Raw genomic sequence first — 20,478 nt, forward strand, 5'->3', positions numbered from 1 at the left:
CTGATCTCCTCTGTGTTTCCTCAGCTGGGGCAACTCAGAGCCCAGCACCAGCATGTTCCCTCATCCCATAGTTCTTCCATGGTTGAGGGGCTGCTCCTGGCTGGTCCCATCTCAAGAGAACAGAAAAATAAGATGGAAGTATGACTTTTCTCTATCCTGTTTAAGTGAGATAGCTTTGAGTGGCCTTACAGTTACATAAAGTGATTAGAATACAATTATGACTAACCCCATGCCATTACTAGGGGAAAAAAAGAGATCTGACTCCTGAAAAAAATGGTGATTTTTGACCACTCAAAATTATAAGGTTGAAAAGATAAGCAAAAGTGACTTCTGTGCATCTCTGAAAATTATTTTAATGTAATAATGCACAGTTGGGAACATTTTTTTTAATACAATATCTGAAATTTTTAACTTTTTAATTTACATGCTTGTCTCTCTGCCTCCTCCTTCTCTACCCAGATCAGCTGGTTACCCTGGGAAGATGCCATCACTGCAGGGAGTCTTACTAAGAAGCTGGAGTTGGTTTTAGTTTTGAATACACTCAGGCTTATATTCATTATCAATAGAGAAGATTAGGTTGAGTTCCACAGCTGGAACCTGCTACTGAAAATGGTCTGTTGATCTACCCTTTGCACTTAAGAATTTTATGCTGGGACAGATTAGCTGAAGTGTCCCTGTGGAGTGTAGCTGTAGGTTTGTGATGGGATAGGAATTTAAAAAATAGATTGCGCCCAGCATGCTACCCACTTTTTAGATCGGTAGTAGCTGCTTAAATTCAAGTTAGAAAGAGATAAGCAACCAGAAGGATGATGGATGTACTGTACTGAAGCTGCTTTGCCCAGAGATGATCTCATTCCATGTTGCCTGCATCAGTTTGGTGGTTAGTCTAGTTAGTCAGCATTAGTCCAGTTTAGCCTGAAGCGTTGAACATCAAGAAACTGGTCAAAGGAGAGATAAACAGGTTGTGCTGAAATAAAGAAGCAGTCAAGAGTAGGTCTAAGAATGCCTCATTACATATATTCATTAATGATAATGGGGAAAATTAGGGCAGCTTTCACTATATCACAAGGAATTAGGATCTCCAACACCCTGTGCTGAGTGCTTAGGAATATGAAATTTCCTGGCCAGATTGGGAAGGAAGGAATTGTTTGTGGCCTATGATGCAATCTGCATATCAATGTACCTTTGTTCTTTAATTTGTTGTCTTTTTTTTTTTTCCCCTTAGCAGTTTTTGAAAAATGAAAAGGTTAGGGATTGAATTTTGAATTCTCACAGATTGTGGTTCCTCATCCATCTGGGTTTGTGCCCAGGATTCATCCCTAGGTCTGATAGCAACAATGACACTCTTGATTCAGAACAAAACATACTTTTCTTTTAAGGGAACATGTTATGGTTTTTATTAAGCAATTGTTTAGCAGAGGATAAAACCTTCTTAGTAACCAAGTTAAGCATGCTACAAATGCAAACTGTTAGTAATGGTAACTTCTGGATTGAACATTTGTATGGAGCTTTCCTGTTTTGCTGTGCCTTATTTGTTAAAAAAAAAAAAAAAAGGAAATAAAAAATCCAAAACTTCTGCTTTACTGTTTTTCTGTGATATGTATCCAAAAAGCTGATACATGGGGTTTGGTTCAGGTTTTTCCTTTTTTACAATGGAATGTTTAAATCTAGTTTAAGGATGATGGCAATAGCACTCTTTAATAATTTCATTAATAGTTTACAAATTGGATTTCCTGTGTAATTCCTTCCAACCTTATCTGTTGGACTGACTTTTAGTGCAATAATGATGTGTGAAAATAAGTATTTTTGTTATGACTAAGTATATGTGGTCTGAACATGAGACTAAAAGACAAGAACAAATTTACTTTGTGGTTTGGACCTGAATAAATGAGGAATTGATTAATTTTCTCTCAAAATATAAGATATGTCCTATTGGCTTAGACAAACCCTCTGTCTAGATTGTCTATCTTTTTAAGGAGACCACACTGTCTGTAGTCCATTTCCTTCATGCTTTTCCATCATCTGCATTCATTGAATTAGGTATGCAACATAGTACTACTCTGACCTTTTTTTTCCCTCTTTTTTTAAACCAGTTTATGGTTCTAATCTCCATTACTATGTCTGATCCATTTTTAGACCTCACAGTTTAAACCTCTCATAACAACAAATTCCTGAAGTTCACTACCTGCTGTTTCAAAACAAAAAAAACCCCAACAACACAAAACCAGAGCCCAACCCAAACCACAAACCTCTCTTTCAGCATTTTTAAACTAATTTCCAACTATTTTCAACCACGTGAAAAATGAAGATGGATATAAGCAAGAATTTCAGACCTCAATACCCCCACATTTCAGCATTTTTGGTGTCTGAATCAGTATGATGGGCTGAAGCCAACCCTACAGTGTGGATCAGCAAGTCAAGAGGGAAGTTTCAACCCTTAACTAAACCTTGTAATAGCTAACAACGTTTTTTCTGACCACAAGGAATCAAGGGCAGCACAGGTGGAATACACCTTTACTTTGTTAAATTTACAGATGAGATCTAGGGAGCAAGGACAGCAAAGACAGATAGGCTTAAAGTTGGAAATAATTTGCATGAAGTGGAAAAATCACTAGAAGAAAATAGTGGATTTCTGTTGGGAAATGTGAGTGCTCCACTTATGTTGGAAGAGTCAAATCTACAACTGCAGGAAAGGGAACACCTGGCTTGACAGAAAATCCTCAAAAGATATTCAAGAGTTACAGCTTATTGCAAGCTGAAGATGAAGCTGCCTAATTATCAAATACCGTAGGAGAAGGTACATGCAGAAAAACGGGTTGGGGTGTTTTGTTCTGCACAACACAGGTCAGTTTTAAAGTATCCTTTTCAGTGTTGGGCACCATCTTTCAATAAACTCCTGGATAAACTAATGGTTATTCAAATGACAGTTATAAGGATAAGTGTAACTTTAGAAAACAAAAATCTATAAAGCCATGTCGGAAAAACTGATCTTATTTAGCTTAAAATAAGAAGATTAAGTAAGGAAGGGTATGTGTTCAAATATGTAAAAGGCTATTTTAAATAGAAGAAAAGAATTTACTTTGGTAAAGAAAACCTATTTAGGAAAAATAAGGATCATTACAATAACTCATTACACTATTCTGTGTTTGGAGGCAAATTTATGTCAATACTTTTTGACAATTTTTATAGGTTTTGATGCTTCAGCATTTTACATTTGAAGGGTTTAACATAATCTTAATTTCCACAATAGGCAAAATATCGAACAGAAAATTTGAAGCACTGAAGAAAAATGCAGGGAATGCAGCAGAATACATATGAGTGGAGAAGAGGTATGCAAGAACAAAGTTATTGGAAACTGCATCTCTTTATAGAAATAATTATTTCTGCCATTGTTTTAGCAACTATATAGAAATGTCTCTTGAATTGGTTTAGGACTGTTCTGTCCTGTTATATTCCCGAATTTTATATGCTATCTCATAGACTGTCACTTGGAAGACTACTGCAGGAAGGTATATATCATGCTAAGTGTTTTTATGTTTAGTGGTTGTGTGCTGTTAGATCCTAATATGTTTTGTTGAATCTAATTTTGTTTATTTAGTGACATGACTTCAGCTATACAGTTTAGATTGTGCACCACTTTCAGTTAAGAACCAGCATAAATTTGCAATCAGTCATTTTATTGTTTATAGTCAGAGGTTATAAAAATAATAATCAGTTTACAGGATGTAAATCAATATTCTATGCATACCTGTTCTTCTGTGAGACCTTACACCACAAGAGGGAAGAAAAACCATGGTAAAGAGAAAAATCCTAATATAAGTCATCTGAATAAAATGTATGCTAGGGCTTTCTCCATTCTAAATTTAGGGTAGCTTTAGAGACATGTAATTTACTTTGAGTAACTCAAACTCTTTTCTTGAGATGCAGCCTTGTGCTGTCCATTTTTGCATTATATTAACCCCTTATTATAGCCAAGGTTGCAAGGGTTTTACACTATTGCAGTCATTTCGTCTGTAGCATAGAGAAATTCTAATGCTGGATGCCAATAGTTTTGAATTTAACAGTTTAAAAGGGAATCATTGAGGACAAAGAAATCCCAATAATCCTGTAATCCTTGCATATCAACCAGAGTCAAAGGGCTGAGGACTAAGGATTCTTGTCTTGTTAGTTAATTTTCAAAAGGCACCAATTTTTATACTGAACAAAAGAGACATTTCTAGATAATAAAGTGCAGGTTGCTAGGTCAAGCATTGCAGCAAATGATTTTGCACCAATGATGTCTTTCTCATTGAACTGAAGTTATTTTTCCTGGCAATAATTTTGGAGAAAATTACATTTTAGTATTCCTAGCTGGAGGTTTGGTGTACAACAGGTTCCCACGGGTTAAGTTTTACAGTGAGGATGCCTGATCAAAGTTAAGGAAAATATTTCAATTGCTATTGATGATCTTCAAGCTACCATGTTTAGACCCTTTCCTAAATGAGGGCATGTACCAAAAAAAGATACATTTTTGAATGTGCTTGTGATGAGCGAGGAAGTCCATTACACACCTAATCAGTAAAACTGGCAGTGCTCCCAAATATTTCCACTAAATCATGTTTTATACAAATAAGAGATTTTGAGAAGTGGACTACAGCCTAAATCCACTGTACCAACATTTTTCAGTAGCTAAGTCTTCTGTAAAGCTGGTTACTCTGAGTAGATAAGTAATATGATAAAAACATGTAATAAAACTTTGGATTGAATAATGCAAGGTCAGAAAATGCATCAATGAGCAGCTGTTCTGCTCACTTTGGCACTGAATCTGAATTGACTTTTCTTTTTCTTTCTTTTTCCGCTATACATTTACAGCTAATTTACAGTATCTACATAAAACATTGATATTTAAGACACTGATCAATATCCATTTTTTTTCTATGCTTTTAAGCATGAGAGGAAATATAGGGGAGTCCTATCTGTAGAGGAACTGAGGAAGCTTACTACAGTGCCTTCATCTTTTGGAATGACTCCAGAATGGCACTTCCACAGTCTTTTGAGTTGCTGCACTCAGAGAACAATGTTTTCTAACTTTGAGATTTACAGTAAACAAAAATTCTACTGAAACTCACCAGTGTGAGTTTCAACACACAAGACTATATGTGTTGAAAAAAAGCAAACCATACTACTTGTGGTTTTAACTCTTGGGTGCCTCTACATGTCTAGTTAATAGGAGAATGCAATGGAAATTGCTTTGAATCAAACAGAAAAAATAAAGATAATAGAAATGACATTCTGTGAAAAGAAAACATTTGTTAGTATTTAACTCTACAATAAGCAAATAGACCACACTATGAAAGTATGCTACTGATTTTTCTTGCTGCTGTTGACTCTCTTCTGTTTCCCAGTCTCAGCTCACATTTCTTGTAGTGGTTCCTCTCTGACTTTTCATTTTGCTAATAACTGGAAATAGGAAACAGGTATTGAAACACATCTGTGTTTTAGAAGCAGAATGTATCTGAAAGGAACATACCAGGTATGTCTAGATAAAGGGGAGGAATGTGTTTGTCAGATATATGTTACACCAACTTGAACAAGAGATTGGGGCTTGGATTTTTTTAATGGATCCTTAAAACAATACAAAAATATTTTGAAGGAATCTTACTTCTGACATAAAAAAATCCTTTCTTTTTCAATTGCTGCCATTAAAACACAATAGGGTAAGACCCAGACCTGTGTCTCTACACTGTTAGGGGTATCTCTTGAGTCATTTGTGTTTATAAGGTCAGTTCACTCTCAGTGTACAGTGTCACTTAGAATTGTAAATTAATTGTCCCGTAGGCCGATTTCTGTTTAAGTTGAAGACACGAGAGGAATGTTAATCATTAGATGGTGGAAGGAGAAAATATATTTCAATGGGTAAACCTTTAAATTAGGCATCTTTTATGGAATGGAGAGAAATACAGTCTAGATTGAGTAAAACCTTAGTGGCCCAGAACCAATGGCATATTTATTTGTTTGTACACTGAATCTATAAAGTATTAGAGATTTCAACCACTTTATTTTTTTAAATCTTTTGATTAGACTGTGACTTGAGCCACTATTACTATGATTACTGGCTTTCAATTATACATGTTAAACTTGCTATACGGGCCAGTTGGTAGAAATGCTCTATTACATAAAAACATTTGATCCCATGATGGATGTTCTATGAATGGGGAGGGGAGAATGAAAGTGCTGGGGAACGGGGGAAGTACATAATGAAGACAGCTGATATTATGATGGCACAGCAGGAGTGGTATGTTCCATCCTGTTTTGTGATTTAGTCTCGGGAAGGCTCCTTGCATGGCACTCAGTTACTGAAATAATATTATCTGTGCATGATTTTTCAGGCAGGTTTTATTTACATGCTGCGAGAGAACTTCCCTTCTACATCAGCCTGTGATGCTTTTGAGAGATTTTAACATGTTTAAACTCAAATCAGTAATGCTGTAGTTCTATTTAGATGGGGTTTGCATCCTGGACTATGGTCTCTCTAGGCTTTAATCCTCTCCTTTGATCTGAAGTGCTGTAAGGGTCCCATGAAGAACAATGGGCCTTTTAATTTATGTACACTATTTTCTATCTTCATAACTGTTCTGCTTAACTTCTACTGTGTCTTTATTTCATTGCTTTACTCTGTTGTAATGTGTTTTAAAAATGTTAGTGCTTCAATAATTTTCTAATAACTATACAAACTCCCAAAATGCAGATCTATTTAAACTTCAGATTTCATTCTGATTGCAAATGAAGTGACTACTTTCTAGCACCAAAATAATTTATCTGTGTAGCTGCAAGCTGAAATACTGTCTTGGAAATTATAAGAAATAAATCAAAAAGAACAGGAGGTACCTAAAGGCTTACTAGAGACACCTTTATGTATAACACTCAGAATGTTGCTCCCAGAATAGTTACATAATGGGATTCCCGAAGAATAAGAGCAGTGTAACATGAGGAGACTGCCAGCATCCAATCAAGGCAGTCAGGGATCTGCCCCCACAGTTGGTTCCCATACAGTCTTGTTACCAAAAGATGTACTCAAGTGATGCAGAAAACAATTGAAAAGCTTTCTAAATATTTACACAAAGTTCAATAATGCTGATCACATCAAGCAAAAAATAATAGTATAGAGAATAACTTTTTCCTTTTGCATAGCTGAGATCTGAGCAGGCTGTACTGTGTTTCTTTGATTGCAATGTTCATTTTAAAAAAACAGCTTTTAATCACAGTGTAACTGGAACACAGCATCTGTACTCAGTTTTATTTAGGACTCTGAATGGGGTGTTACTTCTCTTCGAAGACGGCTCCAAGATATCATTGATAGGAAGGCTACAAATAATTATAGTACTCTTTCTAACATGAAAAAAATCTTTTTTTTCTCTGGCCAAAAATAGCCGCATACTCTCTTTAGTGAAGCTGCCAACACTGCTCAGCAAGTAACTGATTAGGATTCACAGAAATTGCCTTGCATGATTCCTCTGTGCACGTTGTGCCCAATTTCAGCTCTTGGTTTCGGAGCCAAATGAAATGAGCTGGGCACGTTGCTCTCCCCTCTGGGCTTGGACCTGCAAGGGGCTTCATCTCGTCGGGGCCGGGCCGGCTCTGCTCTCCTCCCCTCCCCTTTCCGCGGCAGCGCCGCAGCCGCCGGGCGGCCCCTTGCCCAGCGGTACGCTCCGCTCCGCTCCACAGGGCGCCAGCGCAGGCGGCGCCGCCGCGGCAGCAGCAGCAGGAGGAGGAAGAAGTGGAGGAGGAGGAGAGGAGGCGGCCGGCCCCTCTCAGCACGGCAGAGGCGCAGCAGAGGGGCGCTTTCGCCATGCGCAGCCCCCGCCGCCGCCGCGCAGCCCCAGGCGCCGCGCACCCCCCGGGCGCGGCCGCCGCTGACAGGGCGTCCGGCACAGCGGCGGGAGCGGCAGAGCCCCTCGGCCCGGAGCCCCCGGCCCCAGACAAGGGAACTCCCCCGGTGCCACCGGTCTCGCTCTGCTGCTCGCTGGCTATCGCCCTCCTTCCCCTCCCTCCTCCTCCTCCTCTCTGCGCTTTCCACCTCCCCTACTCCTGAGTGAGCGCAGCCTCGGATGTCCGGTTTCCTGGTGGGTTTTTCACCTGGCAAACTCTGGATAACTTTGGTGAGAATTTGCGAAGCGGCTGGGAAAGTTGGGAACTCCCCTGCAGTCGTCTACGAGCTTCTGCTACCGCATCTTCTCCATCCCACGGATTTTACTGCCTTGGATATTGCGAGGGGAGGGAGGGGGGAGAAGGACAGCGAGAGAAGGGGGGAAGAGGAAGAGAAGGAGCCTCATAATTTCGCCTGCATTCCTCCGGCTGCCCCACGGCCCCACTCCGCCTTGCACCATGCACTTGCTGGAGGTGCTCTCCCTGGGCTGCTGCCTCGCTGCCGGCGCCGTGCTCCTGGGACCCCGGCAGCCGGCCGCCGCTGCCGCCTACGAATCCGGCCAGGGGTACTATGAGGAGGAGCCCGACGCGGGGGAGCCAAAGGTAAGACCGTGCCTCCGCTCTAGATGCCAGGTCGCTCCTCTAGGCATGTGGCTGCGAGTCCCCTTGAAGGAACGGCTTGGAAATCGCTCCAAGGAAAAGATCTGGGAGAAGCCTTTTGAAGTGGCGGGGTTCCTTAAAAGTGAGGGAAGAATTTTTTTTAAAGTGTCTGGATTTTCAGGGTTGCTGGAGTCCAAGGCTGCGTGGGGAACAGCTGCATTTACAAAGAGATGCGAAACACCTGATGGGCAGAGGCAGCCCACGGGCTGCGCTGCTGCCGCGGTACAGGGGCTGCCCGGTGGGAGCGATCCCGGCCCCGCCTTTGGTAGCAGAGCTGGGACGGGACAGCGGCCCGCGGGCTACGGCTGCTGCCGGCCCTGGCAGCGGGGGCGCGCCCCGCGGGCGTCTCGGTGCGAGGTCCTGGGCTGGGGAACGCGGGAGGGAAGGCTGAGAAACACTCAGGGGAGCAGCTGGGCTGCTGGAGTTACTGACGCTTTGGGTGAGCTGCTGCTGCGTGACAGAGTTGACGGGAGATGTAAGGTGACACTCGAAAATCTCAGTTCTGCCCAGACGCACAATGAAAGTTGCCCTTAAATTCTCGGATTCCAGACACAAATTCTCTGTTAATTTTTGTTTGCATAGTAAGTTTCGTAACAAAATTCAAATACCTTGGGTACTTTGGTGCTTGTGGGTTTGCAGTTCCCGGTATGCTGATGCATAAAAAAGGTGCATAGTATGTGGCTGTATAAGCATGTGGCATTGTTAGGAAGACCACTGAGGTCTGAGCATATTACAACTCTTAGCCTTGTCTTATTGTTTCTGACATACTTCTTGAAAGCAATCATGACCCAGTTCATTCATTATTCATTTCAGCATGGGGCAGGGAGGGAAGCGTGTGGATTAAAAGCTAAACTAATATTCTGATTTCCCTCCTCCCTCCCCCCTCCCCATGCTGTTTGTTTTACTGATTAAAAATTTGGGAGATTTTACTGTCACTACATGGGAAGTCAAGTTTCGATGGTGTGCATTAGCTGTACTTACTTCAGGTATTCAAACTGTTGTAGACTATATGTTGTGCACAGAAGTCATACTTTTCAGATAATATTCTGCATGGAAAAGGTTACTGATTATACTGTAGTCTATAATTAATACAGTAGTCTATAATTAATACAGTCTATATACTGTAGTATAATTAATACTGTAGTCTATAATTAATACAGTCTATATACTGTAGTCTATAATTAATAAGTATTTTAATTATAGACAAATGCTTACATTGCAACATTCTGAGTGCTAATACACTATCAGTGATCATATTACTTAAATGTTTAGCAAGTGTTTTTCAAACTTCAGTTATTCAAAAGTAGGAAAACACAAAATCAATTCAGCTGGCCACTCATCACTTAGACTATTTATACAAGTTTTAAAAAAAAAACCAAACCAACAAACCCGCAAAACTTAGTGGAAAGTAAAGATATCTCAATGCTTTACAACCCATGACTGTAAGTCAGATATTTACTGGATGGAACTAGCATTTGAGTTGTAAAGCCTCAGAATAGTTTATGCTCAAAAGATAGAAAGAATCGAAACTGGAGCACAGTGAATATTTTGTACACTTAAACTGCTGAGGTAGAACAGCTGATAGTGAAGGTATTCACCTCAGATCCCATGCACATGGTGTGGACAGTCAGTCTGTTTCTGGAAGAAACCTCGAAGTCTTTGGGAGCTGCCACTGTCCTGCATTGTGTGGAAGTGCAAGTACTCTCTGGAAAAAGAGGAACTGTCAGCAAACCAAAGGAAGGAAAGGTCAAGAGACTGGGAAGTGAGTGGGATAGCATGTGTTAAGTGATTACGTTAATAGAAAAACGTTTTTGTGCCTGACTACTGGTGAGTAGTAAGAAGAGAGAGAGAAAGACTCTGGTTCCAAAGAGATTTGGTCATGTTGGAAGTCTTTAATTGTGATTTTGTTGCTTTTGCTGGAACGGTTTGAGTGAGTACTGCATGGGTTGTTACAGTGATGAGTGAATATTGAGATGAATATCTGAAGTAATTATGAAAGGATTAAATAAGTAAACTGCAAATAATTGTTTCAAGGAAAATATGATTGTATTGTCAGTATAAAGTATCTGCTTGAACTTTGTTAACTTCAATGAAATTTATAGGTGCTATGCTTCTTCTGTTTTGACTTCCCATCCATATGCCATGTTACTCCATGTTAAGCCGATGCCTAAGTGCAGGTTATGCAGTCCTTTGAGTCAGCTTTTTACACATTATCTTTATTTCTCTCTACTCCTACATTAGGAACTTTAGCTTTAAAAAACACTTTAAAAAGTGTGGATGAAGTTGAGGGTCCTCCAACACAGAAAAAGCTGGGCAGAAAATAAAGATATCGTGGTTTTAAGCAGGTAGTTTTCATGTATTAATCTTGTCTAGAGATTTGCAGCAACTTGAAAGCGTTACAGATATAAATAGTAGTAGTTCTTCATACACAGCTCTTGTAAGGGCATGTTCTGCAGCAAGTGGGCACCGATAAGCTTGTGCAACATTGCTTTCCCCCCCAACCCCGCCCACCCCGGTTTTTTTTTCAGCCTAAGGGTAAAGTTCGTTATTTAACAAGCTTTCAGGGCCCAGCTTAATACTTTTCATCTGAACTGTCAGCTCAGTGGGATGGGAATGAACCTTGGCCGTAAATCACCTTTTTCGGATTTCCTGCAGCATAAGGGGTTGCCCCGACGAGGCGACCCCCTCACAGTCACACCCCGCCTCTCCCCGGCGGGACAGACAGGGGCGGCCCTGGCCCCTTCTCTCCGCCTGCGTGGCTTGCTGTGGAACGTAACCTGGTACTTCAGTTGTCTCTCTGCTTAAGGTGGGTCCCGGGGAATCAGCTCTCCTGCCCCCAGATTTCACGCAGTTTGGCAGGGACCCGCCGCAGAGATGCTCGCAGCAGCTGCAGCAAGGAGAGGGTGAGCTGTGGTGCCATACTGGTGACTTGAAACTTAATTTCCCTGTACTGTCTATTAATGTTTTAGTAACTTTCACACTGTGTTTTGTCTCTGGCTGTTGTTCTTTAGGTAATTTTGAATGGGCCACGATGGGTGAATCTATATTGTCTACCTGTGAGAGATTTATTTAAAAATAAATAAAATAAACTTCTTAGGTTATTGAAATGAAGGTGTAACAGTAGCATGTACCTAGAATTCATTAATGGCAATAAGATAACAATAGCAGAACTAGGTTATTATAGTAAGAATAACTGAAATGAAGCCACACAGTTGCAAGAATTTGTCATAGCTTCATCATCATTTTGTTACATAGTCTAACCTTTAGGATTATGTGACTATACAAAAGCAATACTGGTCAATTTTCCCATTTAGTTTTAAGAGGTTTAAAACTATGTTTATGCAAGGATGCTTTGTTTTGTATTAGAATGGGACTAGCAAATGAAAATATATTTACCTGTTCTAAAGTACACTCCTGAAAATTTCATTGGGGCCTCTTTACACAGACAGCATTAAGTACAGAACACTCTGTGCTGTGATTCTATGATTTGCTTTTTTTGCAATGAAAATATATGTGCTTATGTGAGCTGCATTTGTCTTGGATCCTACCTCACCAGAGATACACCTTGTTATTATTATTGTTTTAAAATTATTTAAAATCTGACCTAATCATACAATGCTGTTTGTTGATGGCTAACAGAGTTTAAATATTGTTAGTTAATGGGAGTGTGAGGAAAAGCAGTGTCAGTTTCCAGGGTTTCCTCCTGTCAGTGTATCTCCAGGGTATAATCTCAGACCCATCAGATTTATGGCCACCTCTAAGTTTATGAAGTGTGCCTTACTCTGTGTTGTGATGTTACATGCACTGGTGAGAGATGAAGCTAGATTTTCTGCTCTGAAAACAAGCATAAACCTCACTCCCAGTGCTTAGGTTGTTTCTTAAGTACTAAATTGAGCGTGTAGGGAGAATGTTTTTTTTCTGCTGCTGCTGTTTAGTCTGCTGCAAATTTTCTTTTTATGTGTGTGTAGCCACTCTCTTTTCAGACATGTGCGCATAGAAAGATTTTTTTTTTAGAAGCATGATGTGTATCAGATTCAACAGGATGAACATTGGTAATAGGACCTATTATAAAAACTAAGCAATGCTTCTGCAAACATGAATAGTAAACCTTGGTCTAGCCTTTTAAGTGAGTAAAGTACAGTACTAAGCTCTAAGAGCTCAGGGCACTTTTTAGTTCTCAGTGTAAGTATGTGCATTCCTGGGTATCTTGTGTAAGCATGCTTGTGTGCCTGTTTGGGACTTCAGTTATTTGTCAGCAGCAGTCCCATGCTCTTATAAAGATTCTAAAAAGGCTTTAGAGATCACTTGAACTGCAGTGTTTAGGGGCATACAGAAGCATCCCATCAAAAAATTATTTTTATGCTCACTTAGGTTCAGTGTGTGTTTAAACTCTTGCCTGTTTTTTCAAGGATGGGTGTCCACTTATTTTAGTAAAAATAAACCAGGACGTATTCATTGGGCTGTTGTAGCTGAGGGTGATGGTAATAATCCTCTTCCACTTATACCCTGCATCCAGGATAGAAAGTCTGTCTAGAACCTTGTGTTCAGCTGCTGCTTTTTTGAATGTGGTTAGTGATTTATTAAAACAAAATCCTTGGAACAAAGGGAATCCAACTGAAGTCACACTAGTTTCCTATCAAGTTTAATATCCTGTTTAATGTAAAAAAAATGTGCTACAGCTGTTTGTAGAATGATTTTTAAGAAATTCCAGGCAAGGTTGTTACTTGAAATTCATAAGCTCTTTCAAAGTTTAAGTTGTTTCTTAAGAGTTTTTTTGGGAAGGTATTGAATTTTACATAGTAAGTAGGATAGATATGATTTTTTTTCTTACCTATTATAAATATTCATTACTTTTTTTTTTTTCTAATTTCACCTTCTATTCTGAGTGATATGGAATACCAAGTTCCCTTCCATGTAAATGTGTATCTGCTTCAAAGACACTAATGGCTGCATAAATTGCACCAGAATTTTAATTTAAAACATTGATAGTTTAGGGGAGTGTGGGAGATTCTTTGAATTCCTGTTATATATCAGTTTGTCAACTTGTTTATCTTCTTTTGTGTTTATCTGTCTACAGAAGTTCTTCTGCTGACAGTATTTGTGTTACTCTTTTCCCCTCTTTGTTGCATTTCAGATGTTAGTTAGGAAATAGCAAAACTATAAGACATTTATTCTTCTGTTCTTCCATTGTAATCATCATAAATCAATCCCTCTAGCTCTGTAGTAGTTTGTTTTCTCTTTTGACATTTCCTGACTTTAGACAAGTCAGCTATAAGATAGCTATAAGTCCTTACAAGTATTTAGAGACTGCAGTTATCAGTGGAGGGAGTGAATGTTATGGTGAGAAGCTTCTTTTTAGCAAAGTAACCAAGAGGAATGGTGTTCTTAGGGAGAGGAGGAGAAAACACAGGAAAAAACTTCTCATAACTAAAGAAAAAAAATAGTAATACTTGGTGTATTTTGGTTATATTGTACTCTTCACTGAGTATAGACGAGTATGTAGCCATCCTACATGTAGTTACTAAGGCTATACATCTTCTGCAGAAAACTTTTGGTATTCCAATTATGGTTAACTTCAATGAAAAATGATTGCTTGGGAAAGTTAATGACATTAATTACCCAATACTGCCATCACCCTGAATTCTGTAGTACTCCATACTGTTCACATAATGGCTTTGCCTACTCACTGACAGTTTTCCAGTAGCCTGACCTCAAGGATGCAGCTTAAAAACTGTTGAAGGTGTTTTACAACTTGTTCCTTATTGAATCAGGCAGGACCTTTTATACTGGACAAGGGAATGTAATGGCAAAGAATTGGACAATTCTGGGAAGACACCAGGAGGCTGCTGGGGAGCAGATGACACACATATTTCTCTCTGGTGTCACAGGTGTGGCATCCCCTGTGTTACTCCTACCTGTTTGTGGCACCATTGAGAAATAAGTAATTTCAGGAATCCGATATCATCTGTAACAAAATCCTTTACACTGTTAAATGGTTTAATTCTCTGACTTTCCTTACTCAATAATTGTGCTCTGTTGAGAAAGGGAGAAGAGAGGAATTTGTGGAAGGGATAGCTTCTGAGAATAGACACAACATTTAGCTATTTCCTAATTTTTTTCTCCAAAGGAGACCTGTAGCATCTTCCAAACACCCCACAAGCATGTGTGAAATTTTCTGGTATTTCTAAAGATTTTCAGAAACAGTATTTATCCTGCTCTCCTGCTGCATTGGTGCAGCCTCACCTTGAGCACTGTGCGTGGTTCTGGGCCCCACAATTCAAGAAGGATGTGAATATCCTTGCATGCATCCAGAGGAGCGTAACAAAGCTGGTGACAGAGCTGGAAGGAGTGTCCTATGAAGAGTAGCTGAGGACTCTGTCTGTGTCTTGGAGAGAAGGAGTCTGAAGGGTGACCTCATTGCTCTTTACAGCTTTCTGAGAGGGGGAAGTGGAGAAGGAGGTGATGATCTCTTCTCCCTGTGGTCCAGTGGTTGGATGCATGGGAATGGTTAAAACCGCACCAGGGGAAGTTCAGGTTGGATGTTAGGAAGCATTTCTTTTCCAAGAGGGTAGTCAAACACTAGAACAGACTTTCTAGAAAGGTGGTCAAGCCTGAGCCTGTCAGTGTTTTGGAGACATTCAGACAATGCCCTTAATAACGTGCTTTAGCTTTTGGTCAGCCCTGAACTGGTCAGGCAGTTGGACTAAATGATTGCTGTAGGTCTCTTTCAACTGAAATACTATATTCTATTTGAGATCATTCAGAAAAAGCAAAACTACTGTTGTTGTCCTTCAACTTTCTTCAACTGATGAATTTAGCAGGACAGACGCATTTGTGGTGGACTGCTCCAGCTGGCCAGAATGTACTTGCTGCATCAATACTTAGAGCCAAAAGAAAAACTAGGCAAGTGAAGCTTTACACTTTATCTGCTGTCAACTTAGTTATGTTTATGTAGACAATGAAATGTTTGGAGGTTGATTAGTTTGTTTCATTTGTGTTTTTGTTTCAAATTGAGAGAGACTGTTACAGCTGGTAACCTCTACAGTCTGCTCAAGGAACAGTCTCATTAGAGAGAAAAAGAGCACCAATTTTAGAGGTTAAGGTATTTATTACTTTCAGGTCAAACATTAATTTTAGAAGGCCTGGATTGTAATTATTGAGTTTAAGAGGTGTTCATCCTTTTTGGAACAGGCAGCTAATGCTCCTTACCCTGCAAGTATGGGATCCATGTACACAGTCACGTGAGGAAAAGCTGGTAGGTGTTGTTTGAGGTGTGTTGCCTGCAGATGGTGGAATCCGTGTTCCTGCTCTGCCAACTGACTCCCGATCTGAAGGGGTTCTTGCTGAGGAAGCAGTGGGAGGGAGGTGTGCAGGAGTTCCTTTCTCTGGGCCGCCTGTGACCCAGAGCGAGCCCAAGTGGACGCTGCCATGAACCAAGGCTAGAATCTGTGGACTTGAATTCATAGTAACCGTACTTGAAAGTACTCATACCGAGTTGAGCTCTGGGAACTGTCCATGTAGGTGGTCTTGCTCTGTGCTATATACGTATTAAAGGAACTTAACATGGAAAAAGAGAAAAATACTGAAGAATTTAAAACATAAGGAAAACCTGAGAAGTGATGAAAACTGTAAAGAAAAACTGACTTGAACAACTTTCGTTTTGTTTTTTTCTTAAGAAAAAAAAAACAAAAAACAAAATACAACAACAACCAAAAAAAAAAAGGGAGAGCATTTCTTACCACAAGTGTTGGAAGTAATTCTGAGAGGGTGGGTTTAGGGTTTTTTTTAATTTTTTAATATTTTCTTTTCTTTGAAAATGTTGCCTTTGGAGCTCTAAGAATTTACCACAGTCTTGACCTGTCATTCTGATTGACTAACAACTCCTAGGTGTTGCAGACTAGGAGACAACTTTGTGGCTGCCATGAGTTGGAGACTAGGGGAATACTGTGAATGTAGGTTTCACTGGATGTCAAAGATTGTTTGTATTTTGTACCCCTAAAAGGATCATTCATTATTTGGCGTGCTGCTGCAGCGAAAATCTCTGCTTATTTGCACACTGTGTATTACTTAGAATATACAACTCATTTCTTCTTAGAAATAACGTAACTGCAATAATTACAATGATAACTGCTTGTAACTGGCCACAGATATAATTGACAGAAACATAATTTGCCTTTGAAATTAATAGTACCAAGAGTCTTGATGAAGACTGTATGTATAATTTTTAATTGTGAAAGGAAAATGAGAGATAAACTTGGGAGGTGGTGCCTTACTGATGTTTGTCCCTTGCCTAGGGACAGATGTTTCCAAATGAAAACAGAGCCTCGGACTTCCTCTTCACCCACTTTCCAGCCTGTCTTGCGTAATGGGCAGAGTGCTGCTGCAGTACAGATTTGACCATTTACTTTGTTTCATTTGATTTATGAATGTCAAAGTATTCATGTTAAGATTTCAATATTTCTTTGACGCAAGGATATTTTTAATTTTATCTCCTTTATATGTTAATATTGAAGTATTCTGTGATTTGGAGAAAATGGACAGTCTTGTTAGCATAGTAGATTCAGTAAATATGGAGAACTGGTTTTTTTCCAGGAAGGAAGATAATATGGACAATTACTTTGTCTTTACAGTTGGGTGTACTTCTGGCTGGATAGAGAAGGGCAAAATGTTGGTTCATTTAAAAATATCAAGAACCCTGTTGTGCAGGCCCCAGGGCACAGCTCTCAAAAGAACTTTAACAGCTGCTAGAAGTCCCACTGACATGAGACTGAATGCAGCGGGTATTGACCTCTCTCCTTTGTACAGTTTCATGGTGGTTTCATCTAAACTGCCAGGCAACAGGAGCCAAGAGGCTAGGCTCAAAATCAAATTCTCCGAGAGTCTCCTTGGTTGCTGGAGTGTTAGTGATGCTGAGTTTGTGCCTTCTGCCTTGTGTTCCCAGGTACACCCTGAGATATAAAAATGTACTTTTTTGAACATATAGTTTGGAAAGATCTTGGCTCCTCTTGTGGGTCAGCAGAGCCTAGCAGGTGGGCAGCTCCTGGCTACCTCAGTGAAATTTGTTTCAGCTGGCAGGAATGCCATGTTAATAGTACTGGACAAATGAGATTGTCCCCTTTTAGGAGGGGATTCAATGTGTGTGTACGCTGAGGGAGGTGAGTTTGATTAACAACTGGACTCTGAGATCAGACCACCTTAGAGTGCAAACTGGTTGATAAAGGGCTCTCTACAGTTATGGTTCCCTCCAAGAGCATGGTACTCAGGAGTAATGGAGCCTGTACAACTGAAAGTTGTGAAGTATTGTGTGATAAAACGCTTTTATTTTTCTTACCAAAGAAGAGCTACCTGTTTCCTTCTGATTATCAGCTGTGAAAATGATGAAGATCTCTAAGATTAATGAGAACCCTGAGTTTTTTAGTATTTTTTTTATGTTTGTTTGTTTGTTTGTTTGTTTGTTTGTTTGTTTGTTTCTCCAGGTGTTTAGGCCAGCAGTTGATCAAATCACTAAAAACAAATAAAGCAGTAAAGATCTGTAGATGAGCTCTGAAGTACTTTCCTTTTTGAAATATCTGTGGATATTATTTTTAGTAAGGCACTAAAAGCACATTGAACTGTGATTTTGGAATAGGAAGTAGGGGAAGGAGCAATGAAGAATTTTCAGAGGGTAAGGCCACGCTTCAAAGGAAGGAAGAATTAGGTTGTTTTGTTGTATCAGCTAGAACTAAAGAATTAGGCAAACTCTAAATTGAACAGTCACTACTAATCTGGATTAACATCATAAAAAGGCTCTTTGTAGTAATGAATCTTTGAATATCTTAGCTAGCAGTTTCAGAAAATTAATGAAATTTTCAAATCCTCATCTCATATGACAGGTGGATGATCTCTGTTGTTCCCTCGAGCCTCTGAGCAACTCCCTTGAGTTTCTGCTTTACTCCATGATTAGTTGGGTTATGCTATATATAGTGATTATTGAAGTCACTTAAGAGTGGAAGAATGTCTATGCCTGGTCAGGCAAAATGCCTGATTAGCCCTATATGCCATTTTCAGCAGTACCCAACATGGGCAGTCTTGTTGGAGAGCCCATGCTGCACAGCCACTAAATGTGCACCCTGTGCTCTACTAGTGTGGCAGAGGATGACTTGGAGAGTGATGTTGGAAACCTCATGATGAGAAGTAATCTGTAACACCTTCCCCCTGAAAGCCCCTTCAGGTGAAGGCTGCCCTTTGGCCATGGGCATGTCTGTTCTTGCAAGAAGACAGAATACCCACTGAATCCTGTTCCCCCAAAGTTTCTTTTTATCTTCTGTCATATGAGCTGCCCTGCTTGATCACCTGTAGGGGGCTTGTTGTGCAACATCCTGCTGATTTGTCCTCAGCCCATGGAATGTCTTGGGAGATTTCTACTCTGCTTGCTTTGTTTCTTCATCTTTGCATCTCACAGACCACTTTCAGAAAAAATCCTGAAACCCTGGTGTGTCAACATGTACCTGCTGCTTGCTCTTGGGCCAGTCGGGGACTTCAGTTAGAGAACCCAACAGCAGGCATTTACAGGATCCCCAGACTCATGTCTGTCCTAGTGAAAGGGCAACCATGGCAACATGCACCTGGCTACAACCACTCTTCTGGCTCTTCCAGTACCTCTTAGTTATTTTTTTTTGGCTGGCCTTCTTCTCTTTTTATTTATGCCCTTACCATGCAAGGTCCTGCCAAATTACAGGATCTACTTGACAACCTCCTTCTGAGCAAAGAAATTGAAAGTGTCACTACATGCTGTCAGACTGTTGGCAGCAGCTTTGTGAACTTACTTGCCTTAAATGTTGGATGGTGTGTGTGCATGTTATTTTGCTTTTTGTAATAGCTTTCAATTGACTTTTCTCTTACTTTTGATCTAGGTGCTCATGGAACCCCCAGAAGTTTTTGACATCAACACCTTTCTGTATGAACAAGTGGATGTTCTGTTTACTATACATAATAGTAAACTTTAAAATAACCAAACAAGTCTCAAAACAATAAAAAAACATTCCTCTTACTTGTCTTGAGCCTGACACCTGCTAATTAAGTATGAAACTTCCCCAGTCCTTCTGGACAAGGCAGGGAGCAATGCTGTCCATGCCACTTGCGGTTTTATTGAGTTCCCCTCTCCATTGTTCTTTTTCAGGCTAAAAATCTTTCACTTATGTAACCTGCTCTTTGAAATGAAACTGTTCCTTACCTTTGATCACCTGAATTCATACCTTTCTTAATTCTCTTTTAAGACTGCAGAACAAGGAGAGGGGGAAAGCCAGGAGTGCAAACAGGATTCCAGATGTGGGACACCACAGATGTGTGTAGGGACACAATGATGTTTTGTTCTCTTTCCTAGCAATTCCGCTTGTATATCTGTTTTTAAAGTGTGTCTTGATTTGAGAGTATTTTGTAACATGTCAGACATGAGTCTGATTCAAACGCCTCCTTTAAAGAACTACCTGTATTTATACTGAAGAACAGGATGAGGGAAGGCATTTCATAGTTATTGCCACTTCCTCAAAATGCACATAAAAGCTGTTCTTAGGGGCCTATTTCAAGATGATGATTATTTAAACATCTGTGATTTAAACCTATGTGTTCATTATGCTTTTAATGTGTTTTTCTGCCTACCACATGTGCACAGTGAGAGATTTAATGGGACTAGCCCTCTTCTGAGTTAAAAACTATGAGCTCTATATTTAATGTCCATAATGATTTTTCTTTAAAAATGAGATGTGGTCTCAAAGTGATCTGTGAACTATGCCAGCAATCTTTCAGAGGCTGTTTATATATGTTAACAATATGATGCTACTGTCAGGCAAGATTTCTGAGGACTTAGTTTTGTGCACGAAATAGGTGCATATGACGAAGCAAATTTATCAGAAACCTACCCATGCTTGCAAATTT

The 20,478-nt window shown here is 39.9% G+C and overlaps 1 protein-coding gene across 2 annotated transcripts in view; it reads left to right on the plus strand.

The window, feature by feature from the left end:
- Nucleotides 1–8,042: 8,042 nt before the first annotated feature.
- The window catches only part of VEGFC (vascular endothelial growth factor C), a 75,122-nt gene continuing 62,686 nt past the window's right edge, over nt 8,043–20,478 (plus strand). The window contains exon 1 of one of the 2 annotated variants that reach the window (XM_018080041.3): nt 8,043–8,508. In XM_018080041.3, the coding sequence (XP_017935530.3) occupies nt 8,365–8,508 (144 nt within the window). In that variant the 5' untranslated portion in view covers nt 8,043–8,364. Of the gene's footprint in view, nt 8,509–11,327; nt 11,372–20,478 lie in introns of those variants that run through there. The other variant, XM_029961569.1, reaches the window with a different exon arrangement.

This window comes from Manacus vitellinus, unplaced genomic scaffold (genome assembly GCF_001715985.3).
Source record: "Manacus vitellinus isolate BGI_N305 unplaced genomic scaffold, ASM171598v3 scaffold_0_pilon, whole genome shotgun sequence".
NCBI lineage: Eukaryota > Metazoa > Chordata > Aves > Passeriformes > Pipridae > Manacus > Manacus vitellinus.